Below are 15,357 nucleotides of genomic sequence, written 5' to 3'. Positions count from 1 at the left end.
CACAGCAGCTCGGTATAATCATTTCAAGGACTATTGTTGTATTAAAGTCAGTTATTTTTCTTCAAGATGCTCGATTCCTTCTTTGTGATCATTCTGGGTAAGCAACACAAAGTGCACCACAGTAAACTTAATATTTCACGATGTTAAAATCTTGTAAACTCTTCTCTGCAGGGTTGTGCTGCTGCTGCCGCACGCAAAGCAGTAAGTGAGCGTTATTATTTGTATGTGTGTTGTGGATCATTTTAATTTTGTTGCTACTGATTCTTTTTGTGATACCTGTTTGTGCAGTTTTATTTTTATTTATATTTTTTTATAGGTCAGATTTTTCTGGGGCGTCCACGACTGGATGGCCCCAAAGAGGCTTTGGTGAAATCAATTGTAGAGGTTCAATGTGAAGTTCCAAACCACCTGATGGATCAGTATGTTCTGCTGCAGATATTCAAGTGTGTACATTCAATTTAACTACTGTGGTAAAATGCATTTAAAAAGTTGGAATTCCTCTAAGTACCAACCTTTTTCTAGGCTGGGTGACTATTCCAGGACATTGGGTGTGTACACCTCCATCGAAGGGAAGGTTGGAAACATTCCCATGAAAGTCAAAATGCAACATGAAGGCAACCTGGTGTGTAAGGCCAGCATACAGAACACCTCTATCTCTGGTATTAATGCCACATTCAGCAACATCCACTATTTCAAGGTTATTGGTGAGCCCCTTTATTTATATACAAATAAGCAGTTTCTATCAGTAACATGGAGCATTTTACAAATTCCTGTTTGCACAAGGTGAACAAAAGTGTTTTCTCCAAAGCTACAATATATTGCTTAAAGTATTCACTCATCTGCCTTCACATGCAGTGACATCCTATGCTATAATAGATTCAGCTGTTCTGGGAAGTCTTTCCACAAGGTTTAGGAGTGTTTATGGGAATTTTCGGCCCTTCTTCCAGAAGCACATCTGTGAGGGCAGACACTGATGTTGGATGAGAAGCCCTGGCTCACAGTTTCCACTCTAATTCATCCCAAAGATGTTCTGTTTGGTTGAGGTCAGGACTCTGTGCAGGCCAGTCAAGTTCATCCATGTCTTTATGGACTTTGCTTTGTGCACTGGTGCACAGTCGTGTTAGAACAGAAAGGGGCTATCCCCAAACTATTCCTAAAATGTTGGGAGCATGAAATTGTCCAAAATGTCGTGGTATGCTGAAGAATTCCTTTCACTGAAACTAAGGGGCTGAGCTCAGCTCCTGATAAACAACCCAACACCATAATCCCCCCTCCACCAAAAGTTACATTTGGCACAGTGCAGTCAAACTAGTACTGTTCTCTTGACAACCCCTAAATCCAGACTCGTCCATCGTATTGCCAGATGGAGAAGTATGATTTGTCACTCCAGAGAGTACATCTCCACTGCTCTAGAATCCAATGGATCCGATGCTTTGCATTATACCTACTTCCAAGATAGCGGCGCGCACAGACGCAGCGGCTCATGGCTCTTCCTTTTGGTTTTCTCCAATCTCATTGTACATTCTGTATAATGACAATAAAGGCATTCTATTCTATTCTATATTTGATGATGTAAGGCTTGGATCCAGCTGCTCATCCATGGAAACTCATTCCATGAAGCTCTCTACACACTGTTCTTGAGCTAATCTGAAGGCCACATGAAGTTTGGGGGTCTATTGTGACTGAATCTGCAGAAAGTTGGCGATCTCTTTGCACTATGTGCCTCAGTATCTGCTGACCCCACTCTGTCATTATACATGGCCTACCACTTCATGGCTGAGATGCTTTCACTTTGTTATAACACCACCAACAGTTGACTGTGGAATATGTAGTAGTGAAGAAATTTCTGGACGGAGCTTGTTGCACAGGTGGCATCCTATCACGGTATCACACTGGAATTCATTGAGCTCCTGAGAGCAACTTATTCTTTCACAAATGTTTATAGAAACAGTCTTCACGCCTAGGTGCTTGGTTTTATAGACCTGTGGCCATGAAAGTGATTGGAACACCTGAATTTAATAATTTGGATGGGTGAGTGAATACTTTTGGCAATATAGTGTATGTTAACATAAGTGTGTCTATTTAGGTGCACCATTTTTCTTATCGTGTGTTTTGTCTCTTCTCCATTTATTCTCTTTTTTTTTCTCTTTCACTGAACTATTTTCTAATTTCATCTGCTATGGATATGGAAAACAGAAATGTATTAATAAACAGTCAATATCAATAAGCATTCCTGTTGTGCAGATTGCGCCTGGATCTCAACCTGTTCTTGTGTCTGTCCTGTAGAGCCAGTGAAAGGTGCACGGATCATCCCTTCAGGTTTAGTGGAGCTGTTTGAGGAAAGCACACTTCAGCTACGCTGTGAACTTAGTGCTGGAAATCATGTCTCCTACAAGTGGCTGCACAATGATCAGCTCATATCTCCGTCTTCCTCACACCGTGTTTCTGACAACCAACTCACGATCTCCAGGTCAGTGAAATCCCATTGAAGTGATCCAGCAGCTGCTAGTTGTTAATGTTAATCATTATAATATAAATGGTCCATTTATTTTTAAGCCTCTGAAAATGTAGGGCTGCATAAAAATGACTGTAATTCCTAAAAAGTTAATACAGTACTTTTTTGAAATTAAAGCTGAATGTATTCGCTGCAATTTTAAAAGGATTAGTACTTTTTTTTTTTTTTTACAAATTTCTTTATTAAAGTTTTCCAGTGTTACCAAATTATAGAAATGCATAAAGAAAGAGCAAAAACTGGTGAAAAGTTAAATTCAGTATTATATCCAATCCTTGTAACGTTGTAAGCCAATCATACAAAGGCAAACTGAAAAGAAGTAACGAACCAGGGAACATTAATTACCCCCCCCCTTAAAAAAAAAGTTAGAGTATAGATGGCGCCTATGAAACATTCAATGATATATAAACTTGACAAGTACAATGGGAAAGTATACATTCACATATACCCTCATACCTCCTACACTACCACATTAACACACACACACATACACACACCCTGAGACACACATGCAAGGGCTCCAAACCAAGTGCCCGAAGGCTTAGACTGGCTTACATATCCATAGCCCTTGGTGTATGCCACACAAAAATAAATAAATAACTAAATAGAATTTACACAAATAACTTTGTATCTACCCAAATGCGTATGCATACCCATACACCCATATAGGCACATACTTGAATACATGCACGTCTCTGCACCCAAAGACACAAATAGATATATATACACATACAAGAAAGTAAAGGAAAAAAAAAAAGAGAAAAAAAAGGAGTGATCCCGCCCGTCCACCCCAGCCCCCCCCCAGCACTAATCCGGACAGATGTTGTACTCCGCTAAGTGTTTCAGCACCAGCAGCCATGTTTGGTTAAATGCCCTTAATGATCCAGATCTGAGAGCACGTAACTTCTCCAACTTAACACAACTCAAAATCTCACGCAGCCACCAGTTATGAGTGGGGGGAGAAGAGCACTTCCATTTCAAAAGAATTGCTTGCCTGGCTAGCAAGGTGCAGAATGCAACTACCTGTTGCTTGGATGCAGGCATCGGAGAACCAAAGGAAACTCCAAACAAAGCTAAAGAGGGATCCAAATTAAAAGTAACTCCCAGTGCCCGACTGAGTGTAGTAAAAATATCGGACCAAAAAGCTGACAGTCTGAGACACGACCAAAACATGTGTAAGTGATTAGCCGGTGAGTGACCGCATCTGGCGCACGCATCAGAACATCCTGGAAAAATTCTAGCTAGCCTAGCATTAGTGAGATGAAGTTTGTGTAGCACCTTAAACTGCAAAAGCCAATGCCTAGCACAAACAGAGGAGGTATAGACCCTTTTCAACACAAGAGACCAATGTTCGTCAGAAATGGACATTGCCAGCTCCTGCTCCCAGGCGAGTTTGAGGGAGTTCGCTAGGCCAGCAGTCGCAAAATTAATAATAGTATAAATTTTAGAGATCAATCTCCTTTGAGCTGGATCGCAAGCAAGAAGGACATCGAGCATGGTCTCGGGAGGGCGTCCAGGAAAGTGAGGGAAAAGGTAGCGAACAAAGTGCCTGATTTGGAAAAAACGGAATAGGTGGCTACTGGGTAAATTAAACTTCTCAGTCAAGGCTGAAAAGGATATAAAAACTCCATTCACATAGAGGTCATTAATGCTCGTGATGCCTTTCTCTGACCACAACTGGAAAGCTTCGTCCGCGCATGCCGGCAGGAACTGGGGATTGTGAGCAATAGGGGTAAAAATAGAACCAGTGTGAATGCCAAAATGTCTCCTAAATTGGATCCAAGGATTAGTACTTACACCATTCTACTCAGAAAGTGTGCTTTCTACTACAAGTCTCATCAAACACACATTCATACAATGCTTTTATCGATATCTAATCTATAATCACACACACACACACACACACACACACACACACACACACACACACACACACACACACACACACACACACACACACACACACACACCAAAGGACGCATTGGAAGTAACTTGGGGTTTAGTATAATGCCCAAGGAAACTTAGGTATATAGATGGGGGGAGCCAGGAACTGATCCACTCTACCACCTGAGTCACAGCCAGCCTGACAGACTCATTTTAAAATCCAGTGTGGTGGTGCACAGCAGCAAAAATTGTGTCATTGTCCAAAAATTTAAAAAAACCTGACTGTAAATAAATTAGTATTATGATATTCTAGTAAATATACTAATTAGAGCCAAATTTAATCAGTTTAGTTTAACTTGATGCCAATTTATTTGTCTGTAGACAAAGTAAAATTTAACTAATATGTTTATTTACATAGTGTCATCTGCTCTTGAAGGAAGACACAAAAAAGTAATGTCAACTTTAGGTTTCTTTGATAATAATAATGATAATAATAATAAAAACTTTATTTATAAAATAGATTTTAAAACAGAGTTTACAAGAATACCCAGCAGGTAAATTGAAACATTAAGGCCAGACATGAGCAGAGCCAAATGGTGGTCAGTAGCGCAGAGAGCTGAGTTCATGTGACTGCTTGGTAACCTGCCTCTGTGACCTTATTTCAAAATTTAATGTGCAACATAGGCATACAGATATATGGCTTTTTTAAAGTTTTAACCAGAAGCAGGCTTATGGCCTTACCTTCTATGACCCAAAATGGCAAATGGACTAGTTCTTATATAGCACTTTTCTACTCTGTCTGAGCACTCAAAGCACTTATGCAACACATTTACCCATTCATACAAGCACTTCCATAAGTAACTAAGCTAGGTGCTTTTATTGTCTAACATTCCCACGCATTCAAACTCCAGTGCTTGCATCGGAGAGCAACTTGGGGTTCAGTATCTTGCCCAAGGATACTTTGGCATCCCAGAGCAGCAAGGAATCGAACCGTCGACCTTCCGATCAATAGGTGATCTGCTCTACCTCCTGAGCTACAGCCATCCCAAAAAATCTGCAGTGATTCTTCATGCTGTGACCAAGAGAAGGGCTGCGTCGACACTGACAAGTGCTCCGTCCCAAACTCACCATGCACACCACCTCAGATTTGTTACAACACACCAGGCTCATATGAATGCCTGGAGCCTTCCTCCAGGACCAGATCAGCTGTGTCTTCCCAATCTGTCCAGTTCGCCTGTGGAAACAGAGTTTGTCCTTCAGGCATGGACTGCATCAGTTCCCAATGTGTCAACCCCTGTCAAAACTACATCGCATTGAATGATGACTGGCGTTCAACAAATAACACAAATGCTCAGGTCATCCACTGTGATGGAAATATTGACTTACAAGGCTGGTATCGCCTATATGAAATGGTAGAAAGCTGATTATGTTGGTTTTCATTGTTCTAAGTCCACCTTTCATTTGCAGTACTTCCCATAAACAGCGTTGTGTTCCATTTTTTTGTTTTAGCTGCTTCACCAGTGAGGCTGGTCAACAGACAGAACTGCTGCTCTGGCAGAGTGGAGGTCTTTAATGCTGGACAGTGGGGCACAGTGTGTGATGATTCTTGGGACCTGAATGGTGCCAAAGTGATGTGCAGACAGCTGGGCTGTGGAAGGGCTCGTTCAGCACTACAAAATGCAGCTTTTGGAGTGGGGAGCGGGCCCATCTGGTTGGACGATGTTAGATGTTTTGGAAATGAATCATCAGTAACTGACTGCAGACACAATGGGCCTGGAGTCCACAACTGTGGTCATAATGAAGATGCCAGTGTTGTATGTGAATGTTGATGCAATTTTCAGGTTCTTAAATATTTTTGAGATAATACACTTAAAATTTCATACTATGATTAAGATTTGTAGAGGTGCTCATCTTGGCTTCATTCGGTATTTTCTGTTTCATCTCCTTTCAATTTAAAATTGGTGACCTCGTGTCTTTTTCTTCAGTCCAGCAGCCTCCACTCCAATCTTCTCACTTAATTTGCGGCCGTGATAAAATCCAAGTAGGTCTGGACACGGCCAGCGTGTCATCCTCTGGTTTGAGCCCATTCTCCGGAAACCTGGATTCCAGCAACTGTTCCTGGGTCAGAGTGCGTGATGATATTGTTTGGTATGAAGTGGAGACTCTGGCAGGTGCCTGTGGAAACACACTGAGGGTAAAGAGCTAATTTTTTCTTTCTGTGGATTAAATCTCCAAATAAAACAGGCTGCTGTCCAGTGAATGTGTTATTGTCATGTCCTGGGCCAGTGGCCCAGTGTTTTATGTTTTCTTGGTATGGTTTCTGTTCTTTTCTCAGGTTATGTTTTGTTACTTTTTGTATTTGCCCTTAGTTGGTTATTTCTAGTTCTTTGTGTCTCCCAGTATTCTGTGTCAGGTTTGCGTCTCTGTTCCCTCGTCGTTCTTCCTGTTTTATTTTGATAGTCGTCCAGTCCCTGTCTGTTGTATCCAGTTTTGTTCCTCCTGGTCTCGTCAAAGTAATCAGCGTCACCTGTGTTCCCACCTGTTTCCTCTTCCCTCATCAGTCCCCTGTGTATTTAAGTCCAGTGTGTTCAGTGCCTGTTGTAGTGTCGTCGTCATTCGCTCCCCTCCTGTGTTTTTCTGTGGTTCCCTTTACTTGGGTATCTGTTCTGGTTATGTTCCTGGTTCCGTTCCGTAGTTACCCAAATAAAGACTGTTTTTCCACCTACATCGTCTGCCTTGGGGTCCCCTTCCTGCCTGCCACACAGCTGATACATGACAGTTATAATTTGGAGCAAATAATGAAGGGCTTTAAGTGGAGTAGGGTCTGATCATTACAGAGTAATATTTCCCTGGTATTTCCTGCATCTGATGAGCTTTTGTATTTTAGAATGTACAAATGGCCATTGTTTCCAAGGAGGCCAAGTGAGCAACAGCAGTCAGGGCCTGAGAATTCACAGGCCAAACCACACAGACATGTTGCTGTTGATTATACTCACTCAGTCCAGCTGACAAGAATACTGAACTGACTGAAAATGTCCTCATTTGACTTTCAGACCAACAGCACACACGCCATCTACTCCAACAGTTTATTCATCTACCCACTAGCTAATTTATCCTTCACGCTTCCTGTGAGTCTTTCCTTCTCCTGTGCTTATCCCCTGGACACAGATGCCAGTCTGAATGTGGCTATCAGACCAGTCCTGCTGTAAGTTCATTGAATCTAACGTAGCAGCACTCATCTATCATCGCTCAGTATGATAGATGTTTATTTTGTATTGATTTGTAAATAATTGGACATGAATAACTTGAGCTTATTATATAATATTAAACTACAGTGTATTTCTAACTAACTAGGCAGCTTATTATCTTTATTTATTATCTTTATTTAAAGATTTAACGCATGTTGGGGTCAACTTGGAAGAAAGGCAGATGTGAAATGTAAAAGTGAAATCACAGGTCAAATGCGACATGATATTTGGAGGTAAACTATGTGATATTTAGAATCCCCGTATGCCAGTATGATTTCCCAAATAATGCCAATACAAACAAAGGCAGCTGAATTTTAAGTAGAGTTTTAAAGATAAAAGACATTTTATGAAAGTTTGATCTTTTTTTGACCTTGTAGAAGAGGTCAGAGGTCCAGAGTAACATGATATTTCTATATGCCAGTATGTTGTCAATACAAACAAAGGCACTAAGAAGCATAGTTCTAAATAGCGCTATATAGCATTATTATCACTTTGAACTTCAGATCAAACTATTGATCTTTAAGGATAGATCAGAGGTCCAATGTGACATGAGAATTTACATCTTTATATGGTACTTTTTATATGTTGACAATAAACACCACACTTGTAAGAATCATATTTTCTGAGTTATGAGGCTTTCAAAGCTAACTTTGAATACCTTGGTGGATGTAGGCCAAATTTTAAAGGATTGTTAGAATGACCCCACTCTACAATCCTATGATGATCTATTATAATGGCCATCTGTGGTACAGTGAAAACAATCTTTAATTTGGCTGCCAATGAATAAGAAGTTTGTCTTCTCTTGCCTACAAGCAGCTCTTGAAGGATCACATATTCTCATTACAAAAAAATCAAACGAATCTCTAGAATTTTCTGAAATAATGGAATATAACAACAAAATTTTTTAAAAAATGGAAAAATTGACATGGTTCTCATTATCATCAACAACCAAAGATAACAATAAATAAACAAAGCTTTTTTTCCAGACAGAGAATTAATATAAGAAATGTAACTTACTGTGAAGAAATGTAAATAAACAATCCATCCTTCCATCCATGCTCTCCTACTTATCCAGTTCAGGGTTGCCAGGGGGGGCTATACTATGCTGTAGTATAGGCCAAGAGGTAGAGTACACCCTGTACAGGTTGCCAGCCTGTCACAGGGCTAACACAGAGAGACAGACAACATTAACAATCACATTCTATGGGCAATCTAGAGTGTAGATAAGCTACACTGCTCAAAAAAAAATAAAGGGAACACTTAAACAACACAATATAACTCCAAGTAAATCAAACTTCTGTGAAATCAAACTGTCCACTTAGGAAGCAACACTGATTGACAATAAATTTCACATGCTGTTGTGCAAATGGAATATACAACAGTTGGAAATTATTGGCAATTAGCAAGACACACTCAATAAAGGAGTGGTTCTGCAGGTGGGGACCGCAGACCACTTCTCAGTACCTATGCTTTCTGGCTGATGTTTTAGTCACTTTTGAATGTTGGTGGTGCTTTCACACTCATGATAGCATGAGACGGACTCTACAACCCAAGTGGCTCAGGTAGTGCAGCTCATCCAGGATGGCACATCAATGCGAGCTGTGACAGACACAGCAAACCTTCTTGCCACAGCTCGCACATCAATGCGAGCTGTGGCAAGAAGGTTTGCTGTTTCTGTTAGCGTAGTGTCCAGAGGCTGGAGGCACTACCAGGAGACAGGCCAGTACACCAGGAGATGTGGAGGAGGCCGTAGGAGGGCAACAACCCAGCAGCAGGACTGCTACCTCCGCCTTTGTGCAAGGAGGAACAGGAGGAGCACTGCCAGAGCCCTGAAAATGACCTCCAGCAGGCCACAAATGTGCATGTGTCTGTACAAACGGTTAGAAACCGACTCCATGGTATGAGGGCCTGACCTCCACAGATGGGGGTTGTGCTCACAGCCCAACACCGTGCAGGGCACTTGGCATTTGCCAGAGAACACCAGGATTGGCAAATTTGCCACTGGCCCCCTGTGCTCTTCACAGATGAAAGCAGGTTCACACTGAGCACAGGTGACAGACGTGACAGAGTCTGGAGACGTCGTGGAGAGCGATCTGCTGCCTGCAACATCCTTCAGCATGACCAGTTTGGCAGTGGGTCAGTAATGGTGTGGGGTGGCATTTCTTTGGAGGGCCGCACAGCCCTCCATGAGCTCGCCAGAGGTAGCATGACTGTCATTAGGTACCAAGAGGAGATCCTAAGACCCCTTGTGAGACCATATGCTGGTGCGGTTGGCCCTGGGTTCCTCCTAATGCAGGACAATGCTAGACCTCATGTGGCTGGAGTGTGTCGGCAGTTCCTGCAAGATGAAGGCATTGAAGCTATGGACTGGCCCGCCCGTTCCCCAGACCTGAATCCGATTGAGCACATCTGGGACATCATGTCTTGCTCCATCCACCAACATCACCTTGCACCACAGACTGTCCAGGAGTTGGCAGATGCTTTAGTCCAGGTCTGGGAGGAGATCCCTCAGGAGACCATCTGCCACCTCATCAGGATCATGCCCAGGCATTGTAGGGAAGTCATACAGGCACGTGGAGGCCACACACAGTACTGAGCCTCATTTTGACTTGTTTTAAGGACATTACATCAAAGTTGGATCAGCCTGTAGTGTGTTTTTCCACTTTAATTTTGTGTGTGACTCCAAATCCAGGCCTCCATTGGTTAATAAATTTGATTTCCATTGATGATTTTCGTGTGATTTTGTTGTCAGCACATTTAACTTTGCACAGAACAAAGTACTCAGTGATAATATTTCATTCATTCAGATCTAGGATGTGTTATTTGAGTGTTCCCTTTATTTTTTTGAGCAGTGTATATGGCCTGGTATTTATATAGTGTTCTTCTACAATAACTAAGCATACAAGGAGGTTTGACTCTACAAGCCATATTTACTGGTTCATATGATATTTTATTCTATGTGCTTTGGGCACTTTTCATCTTCCATCCTCATACTCACATACCAATATATGCATGTTTTGCATCTTGCCCAAAGACATTTCCACCTTGTTTAGTGGAGGAGTCGGTGGATCAAACCACTGAACTTCTGATTAGGAAACGACCCATTCCAGAGCATAGCAGCATGGATGTGAGACAGAGTCAAAACAAAGCAAACAAAACCAAAACACTCCTCCTACACAATCTCAGAAAAAGACAGAATAACAACAAGCAGAGTCTGAGGGATCATCACATAATATGTTTTTTTCGTTTATCAGGTTGGCTGGAGGTATTTCAGGCTCGGGTCCAAAAGCTAGAACCTCCATGTCTCTGTTCCACAACTCCAGCTACACTGCGTCTTATCCAGCAGGCCAGGTCACCCTCCCAGTGGGTTCACCTCTTTATGTGGGCGTCTCTGTGCAGGAGACAGACCCAGCTTTGGCAGTTGTTCTGGAGGACTGCTATGCCACTCACTCACCAAACCCCAATGATCCCACACAATATCCTCTCATCCAGAACAAGTATGCGCACCTCTCCAGCCTCAGCAGATGCTTTGTGGGATACAGTGAAGTGTATGGACCCTGTTGACATCTTCCTTCTTCTCTCACAGGTGTCCCACTGACCGCCAAAAGGTGTCAATAGTTGAGAGTGGCTCATGTCTCCGAGCTCTTTTCTCTGCTCTGCTGTTCCTGCTCCAGGGTGAATACAGAGACATTTATCTTCATTGCAGCCTCAGCCTGTGTAACCAGAAGAGCTACTACTGTGTACCAGTGAGTTACATATTTCACTTTAGCACCAGTTCATCACATTGGTTTCTCTTTTAATGGTATCTCTTTTTTTCACATCCTCTCTGTCTTGTAGCCGTGTACCAGCAGGGCACGCCGCTCTGTTTCCAACTCTGCTTCCATGAATCCCATCACCATTGGACCAATCACTTGTGAATATGAATTAAAATCTGATTTCAGGACTAATGTTTTGGCATAAGGATCTATATGAAACCATTAATCACCATTTCTTCTTTTTTCTTTTAGGGGACAAGTCAGCTGTCTGAATGCATAAAATACATTCACATATCTCATCATATATCACAAAGGCATTCTAAGATGAGATATTAATTTCTTTTCTTTTTCTAAATTCATTATATGTGATATAATCAAATTTGTATTACACTTTACAATTTGAACAAGAATAAAAATCAAGATGTATGTACATGCTTTCTTTGTGTGTATTTTTACTATAAACATGGTATGAATATGTTTATTTTTATTTTTATTATTATTATTATTATTATTATTATTATTATTATTATTATTATTATTATTATTATTATTATAAAGCATTTCTCCATCACTGGGACTAGGACCATTTTTGCCCAGAAGCACTCTTGATTCCTCTGTGGGTCTAATAACTGATTTTTCCACATCACAGTATAAAATATGCAGAAAATGTTGGGGGTATTTTGTTGGTGTTTATTTAAACTGCAACAACACAACTTTGGTCTAGACTGAAAATTTTAACTACTTGATAAAGTGGTATTAAATTTGGTATGAACATCAATAATACATGAAGGATGATAATGACTTTGGTTAACATCTGACTTTTCCTCTGGCGCCACCATGAGGCTGTCATTTGTGCCTCAAGATGAGAGGCAGGTGCACATGTTTTTGGATGATGACAGTTTTAGTACATGCCATCATCTGTCAGACACAGTGGAGGCAATGTTATGTCATAAGCAATGAGCATGTATAGCTGCAAATAGAACTGGATCACTAGTGTTTACTGATGATGTGGCTGGTGAGGTGTAGAAGACTATACTTTCTGCTTAGATTGAGCCAAGTGCTGCAAAACTGATCAGACAGCACTTCACAGTGCAAATGGATAATGGCCCAAAGCATACTACAAAAGCAACACAAGAGTTTCTCAAGGCAAAGAAATGGGATATTTTTCAGTAGCCAAGTCAGTCACCTGATCTCAACTGTGGTTTTCATTTACTGAAGAAAACCTAATGACAGAAAGGCCCAAAACCAAGCAGCAACTGAAGGTGGCTGCAGAAAAGGCCTGTCAGATCGTCTCAAGGGAGGAAACACAGCATTTGGTGTTGTCCATGGGTTCTAAACCCCAGGCAGTCACTGACTACAAAAGATGTTCATCCGGGTATTAAAATTTAAAATAACGTTAGTTTGTCCAATTAATTTTGAACCACTGAAATAAGACATTATCTATAAAAATGGCTGTAATTCCTAAACAGTTAATGCAAAACCTTTGTTAAACTGTGCACTTCAATCACATCTTGACTACCTGATTTAAAGGCAAAAATCTTTTTCTTGGATGCCTCAGGCTGTATAATTTTTCAGATAATTCCTTTAAAAATTCTCCAGACAGCACCAACACCACAAACACAATGGAGAGATGCAGTTCAATGTGAAATAAAGGAAGAGGAGGCACTGGTTACAACTGCCTGTGTCATCACCCCTCTCAATTTAAGCAGACCTCCTGTGGAGTGTACCCACTACACAGTTGTTATGAAGGAGGAAACTTTCCATAAAGCCCAGCATAATTTTCATACATGCTGTAAACACACTTTTTGTTGGGCAGTTTTAAGATGGAAGTCTATGGGGACAGACTTGTTTTTGGAGCCAACCCGAAGTTACTCCAAGAACTGCATTTTAGGTTGCCTTAGGTTGCTGCTTGCTTCTACCACAATGCAAAACAGTTGTCAGATAGTCATATTTAGAAAACACTCACACGCAGTGACACATTTCATCTAACTTCACCTTTGTAGCGATACAGGTTACTACACCAGAACTCTGCCCATTGCTTTCACAGTGCTGAACTTGTCAGTTACTAGCCACTGTGATGTCACCCACTGGTTAGTGAAGTCCTGTTATGAATCCTGGAGGTGAGCATTTTTGCCATCACCATCTTAGTGTTTTGAAAGCATATATGATGAGGGATGTGTGGCGTTAACTGTGGAACTCCAGACTCAATAACACATCCTGGATAAACTATAAGAGTGACTATAGAGTGACTTCTCCAGTGCTGTCAACACCATCCAGCCTGCACTACTGAGAGGGAAGATGGAGGGAGCCGGAGTAGACAGTCAGCTGACGGCATGGACCATCGACTACCTCACCAACAGACCACAGTATGTGAGGTGCCATGACTGTATGTCTGATGTGGTAGTCTGCAGCACGGGGGCGCCACAGGGCACGGTCCTCTCACCCTTTCTGTTCAGTCTGTACACCTCAGACTTCAGGTACAACTCGGACCACTGCCACCTACAGAAGTTCTCAGATGATACGGCCATCATTGGATGTGTATCAGATGGGAACGACCAGGAATACAGGGGTGTCATCAGTGACTTTGTCGGCTGGTGTGAGAACAACGCACTCCAAATCAACGCCAGCAAGACGAAGGAGATGGTCATAGACTTCAGGAGGAAGCCACCCCCTACAGCACCGGTGAACATCCAGGGAAAGGACATTGAGACAGTGGTCTCCTACAAATACCTGGGTGTTCATCTCAATAACAAGTTGGACTGGACTACAAACACAGACGTCCTGTATAAGAAGGGCCAGAGTCGACTCCACCTGCTGAGGAGACTGAGGTCCTTTGGTGTCTGCAGGACTCTGTTAAAGACCTTTTATGACACAGTGGTAGCATCTGCCCTTTTCTATGCAGTGGCCTGCTGGGGGGGTGGATGCACCAAAAGGGACAGGAGCAGGATCGACAAACTGGTGCGGAGGTCTAGCTCTGTGTTGGGATGTCCTCTGGAGTCTGTGATGGTGATGGGTGAGAGGAGGATGTTAGCAAAGCTGACATCCATCATGAACAACCCCCATCACCCTCTGCATGAGACGGTGGGTGAGCTGAGCAGCTCCTTCAGTCAGAGACTGAAACATCCTCGCTGCAGGAAGGAGCGCTTTCGCAGGTCATTCATCCCAACAGCAGTTAGACTGTACAACACTTCATAATGTCTTGAGTCACTTGGACACTTTACCTCCACTGCCATCACTTTATCCATACAGTCCAGATACATTTTATTTATTACACTCACCCATATAATGCATACCGTGTATGCTGTGTACCTTACCGGCTACAAATGTATATAATATTTTGATATCTGTACATAGTGTTTTGATGTGTGTGTATATGTGTGTATATGTACATGTGTGTATTGACTATATATTTTCTGTATATAGTGCTTATGTATATGTGTATAGTGTTTTTCTATTTTATTTTATTTTATTTTATTCTGTTCTATTTTTAGTTTTCTGTACTGAGCTGCTGTAATGCGCAAATTTCATCGTCGTGGGATCATTAAAGTTTTATCTTATCTTATCTTATCTTATCTTATCTTATCTTATCTTATCTTATCTTATCTTATCTTATCTTATCTAGTAAGATCTAGTAAGATGTTCCAGGCATGTCCTACCGGGAGGAGGCCCTGGGGCAGACCCAGGACATGCTGGAGAGATTATATCTCTCGGCTGGATTGGGAACGCCTTGGGGTTCCCCCAGATGAGTTGGTGGAGGTGGCTGGGGAAAGGGAGGTCTGGGCTTCTCTGCTTAGGTTGCTTCCCCCATGATCCAGACCTGGATAAGCAGAAGAAGATGGATGGATGCATATAGTTTACAAAATGGACTTAATGTTGTATTCAGTAGCACTGGAAATTATCAATTGAGTTCATAAACTTATCAGGAAAGTATTTACTGAGGTCGCAGGGAAACTGAGGC

The 15,357-nt window shown here is 41.8% G+C and overlaps 1 protein-coding gene across 1 annotated transcript; it reads left to right on the top strand.

The window, feature by feature from the left end:
- The first annotated feature begins 346 nt into the window (after positions 1–346).
- On the top strand, positions 347–11,604 carry LOC115778307 (uromodulin-like). The gene is made up of 10 exons (XM_030726379.1): positions 347–366; positions 523–704; positions 2,287–2,470; positions 5,457–5,632; positions 5,918–6,220; positions 6,382–6,590; positions 7,450–7,601; positions 10,899–11,141; positions 11,231–11,390; positions 11,482–11,604. The coding sequence occupies exons 1-10, from the start codon at positions 347–349 to the stop codon at positions 11,602–11,604; spliced, it is 1,752 nt and encodes a 583-aa protein (XP_030582239.1).
- The last annotated feature ends 3,753 nt before the right edge of the window (positions 11,605–15,357 follow it).

The sequence above is a fragment of the Archocentrus centrarchus genome, chromosome 1, assembly GCF_007364275.1.
Source record: "Archocentrus centrarchus isolate MPI-CPG fArcCen1 chromosome 1, fArcCen1, whole genome shotgun sequence".
Lineage (NCBI taxonomy): Eukaryota > Metazoa > Chordata > Actinopteri > Cichliformes > Cichlidae > Archocentrus > Archocentrus centrarchus.
The sequence above is the reverse complement of the archived record's forward strand: the minus strand, read 5'-3'. Positions and strand labels throughout refer to the sequence as shown.

Excerpts from the sequence above, each read along its gene's own strand:
- LOC115778307 (XM_030726379.1), top strand. The coding sequence starts at position 347 with ATGGCCCCAAAGAGGCTTTG. Across the intron at positions 2,471-5,456 it reads AACCAACTCACGATCTCCAG|TGATTCTTCATGCTGTGACC; the intron begins GTCAGTGAAATC and ends AAAAATCTGCAG. Across the intron at positions 11,142-11,230 it reads TATCCTCTCATCCAGAACAA|GTGTCCCACTGACCGCCAAA; the intron begins GTATGCGCACCT and ends CTTCTCTCACAG.